The sequence below is a fragment of the Kalmanozyma brasiliensis genome, assembly GCF_000497045.1.
Source record: "Kalmanozyma brasiliensis GHG001 unplaced genomic scaffold PSEUBRA_SCAF9, whole genome shotgun sequence".
Taxonomy (NCBI): Eukaryota; Fungi; Basidiomycota; class Ustilaginomycetes; order Ustilaginales; genus Kalmanozyma; species Kalmanozyma brasiliensis.
In genome coordinates, this window is record NW_015961992.1 from 1 (window position 1) to 2,248 (window position 2,248).

General features: G+C 54.8%; 1 protein-coding gene across 1 annotated transcript; it reads left to right on the plus strand.

Annotated features, from left to right (window-relative positions):
- Positions 1–135: 135 nt before the first annotated feature.
- PSEUBRA_006203 (Ovarian tumor, otubain) lies at positions 136–1,347 on the plus strand (the record flags this gene model as incomplete). The annotated part of the gene is made up of 2 exons (XM_059465747.1): positions 136–1,163; positions 1,319–1,347. Coding segments are annotated over 2 exons (1,057 nt in total), but the record flags the coding sequence as incomplete, so codon positions are not given.
- Positions 1,348–2,248: the final 901 nt, after the last annotated feature.

Consider the following 2,248-nt stretch of genomic DNA (forward strand, 5'->3'; position numbering starts at 1 on the left):
TAACCCTAACCCTAACCCTAACCCTAACCCTAACCCTAACCCTAACCCTAACCCTAACCCTAACCCTAACCCTAACCCTAACCCTAACCCAACGCCAAGCCGGACGACGGCCTAGGGCTAGCCTTACCTGCTCAGGATCATCACGGTCACCAAGGCAGACTACCTGGCCAACATCAAGCACCTGCTGGCCAAGGCAGAGGCAGAACGGACCTTCATTGGTTATGATCATGCCAAGCTGCGGCCTCACAAGAAGCAGATGCTGACGGACCTCTTCAATGCCCTGGGCTGGAACACAGGCCGCATGAGGACCACTGCCTTCGACGCCGCTGATGCCTGGTGGCTGGACGATGCTGAGGAGGAGCCTGCCCCTGCCCCCCAGCCAGAGCCTGCAGCGCCTCAGTACTCTCTGGACCACATCAAGGGTGTGCCAGCCATGAAGGCCCTCTTCCTGGCCATCAGACGGGAGCTCCCTTGCTGGAACTGCCCTGACCCTGGATACACCTACATCTGGGACGGCCACGTCAAGCAGTTCAGGCTCAAGTGCACCCAGTGTGGCTTCAAGCTGAACCAGGGCCAGGCTAGGGAGTTCATCCTCCACATGGTGGCGGCAGATGAGCTGCTCCTCCCAGAGGAGTTCCAGCCAGCAGAGGCGCCTCGGTTGCCCACCCCGCCGGCAGAGATGGCGCTGGCAGAGAGGCTGCCCACTCCAGAGGCGCCAGAGGCCACCACCACCATGCAGCTGCGCTCCAGGACCCTCAGGCAGCGGTCTCCCAGCTTTGAGATGGTCCTGCAGTTGGAGCTGCCCTTCACGCCAATGCTGGACTGCTACTATCCGCTGAGGCCCATGGTGGAGGTGTCAGGACTGCAAGGCGTCAAGCAGTCCACTGGTATTGCCAAGGATGGCAACTGCCTGTTCAGGGCCATGGCCCAGCACCTCTATGGTGCGCAGGACAGGCACATGGAGGTCAGGGCCAAGACAGTGGCCCACCTCCTGGGCAAGCCACACTTGGTGGCTGCCTACGCAGCGGAGGGATCGGGACATCTGGGGGCCACCACTTGGCTCACTCAGATGGCCAAGATGGGCACCTGGGGGGATGAGCTGGCCATCCTGGGGCTGGCAGAGGCCTATGACACCCCCCTCTGGGTGTACTCTGACCAGCATGGTCAGCACTCCACCTACCCNTGTACATATAGAACACCCACAAAACCCCACAAAAAAATAGAAAACCCTGTACATAGCCAACCATACTTGTGTGACGTGTGCCGGTGTGATGTTGACAAAAGTAGGGTTAGGGTTGACGGTGTTGACCCGCCATAGCTCAGCCATACCTCCATCATATTGTCTGAAACTTTGATCCTATCCTCTCCTGACATCCCCCAACAAGTTTACTTAAGGCATCGGAGACATTGGAGGGGGTCCATTTTCCCACTTTGTAAGGGGGGACCCTTACAGCTTTGGCCAAAATGTCAGAAAACATAAACATCACCATACATCAACAACCACTTGCACCAACGCTGTGATACTTTCAGGATGTTCTTTTGGCATCATTTGAGGTATAGTTACTTATGGGAGCGTGTCCAATATCTCACATTTTTGGCGTGTCAACTCGGGTCGGGCCAAACTTCACGGGGCCGTTACGGAAAAGAATATTATGTAACTTGCGTAGGGTTGACTAATCAAACATGCTATTTAGGCCTATATCTACAACTTTGCTTAAGCAACCCTACTCGATTTGTTTTTCACACCCCCTTGTAACCCTGACCGCAGCTGCACGCCACCAGACCACAAGCTGCTGCTGCATCTTGTGTGATGTGAACACCAGCGTGCGCCTTACGGATGTGGTTAGTGATGTTGGTGATGGAGTAGCTGAAGGCGCACACCGGACAATTGACGGAGGTCATCTTGAGATTGGAACGTCTGTGTGGTAGACAAGAGATGAGCAACCGTTCAGCCAGCTTCACTTTGTATCAGACCGTCTTCCAGTTTGAAGCGGACCGTCTTGCTGATCTGTAGCTGACCGTCTTGCCTTTGTATCAGACCGTCTTGCTGCTTGTATCAGACCGTCTTCCAGATGGTGTCGGCTGCCTGCCAAGTGGAAATTGCCAGGAAATTCAAAATGAATACAACGCGTCTCCAATTTTGTAGCTGACCGTCTTCTGGCCATTTGAATGTTGCCAATTGAAATTTCAAATGGACCGTCTTGCCAGGCCGTTGACGCGCCAACATCATTCTGTTCCGCCCATCAAA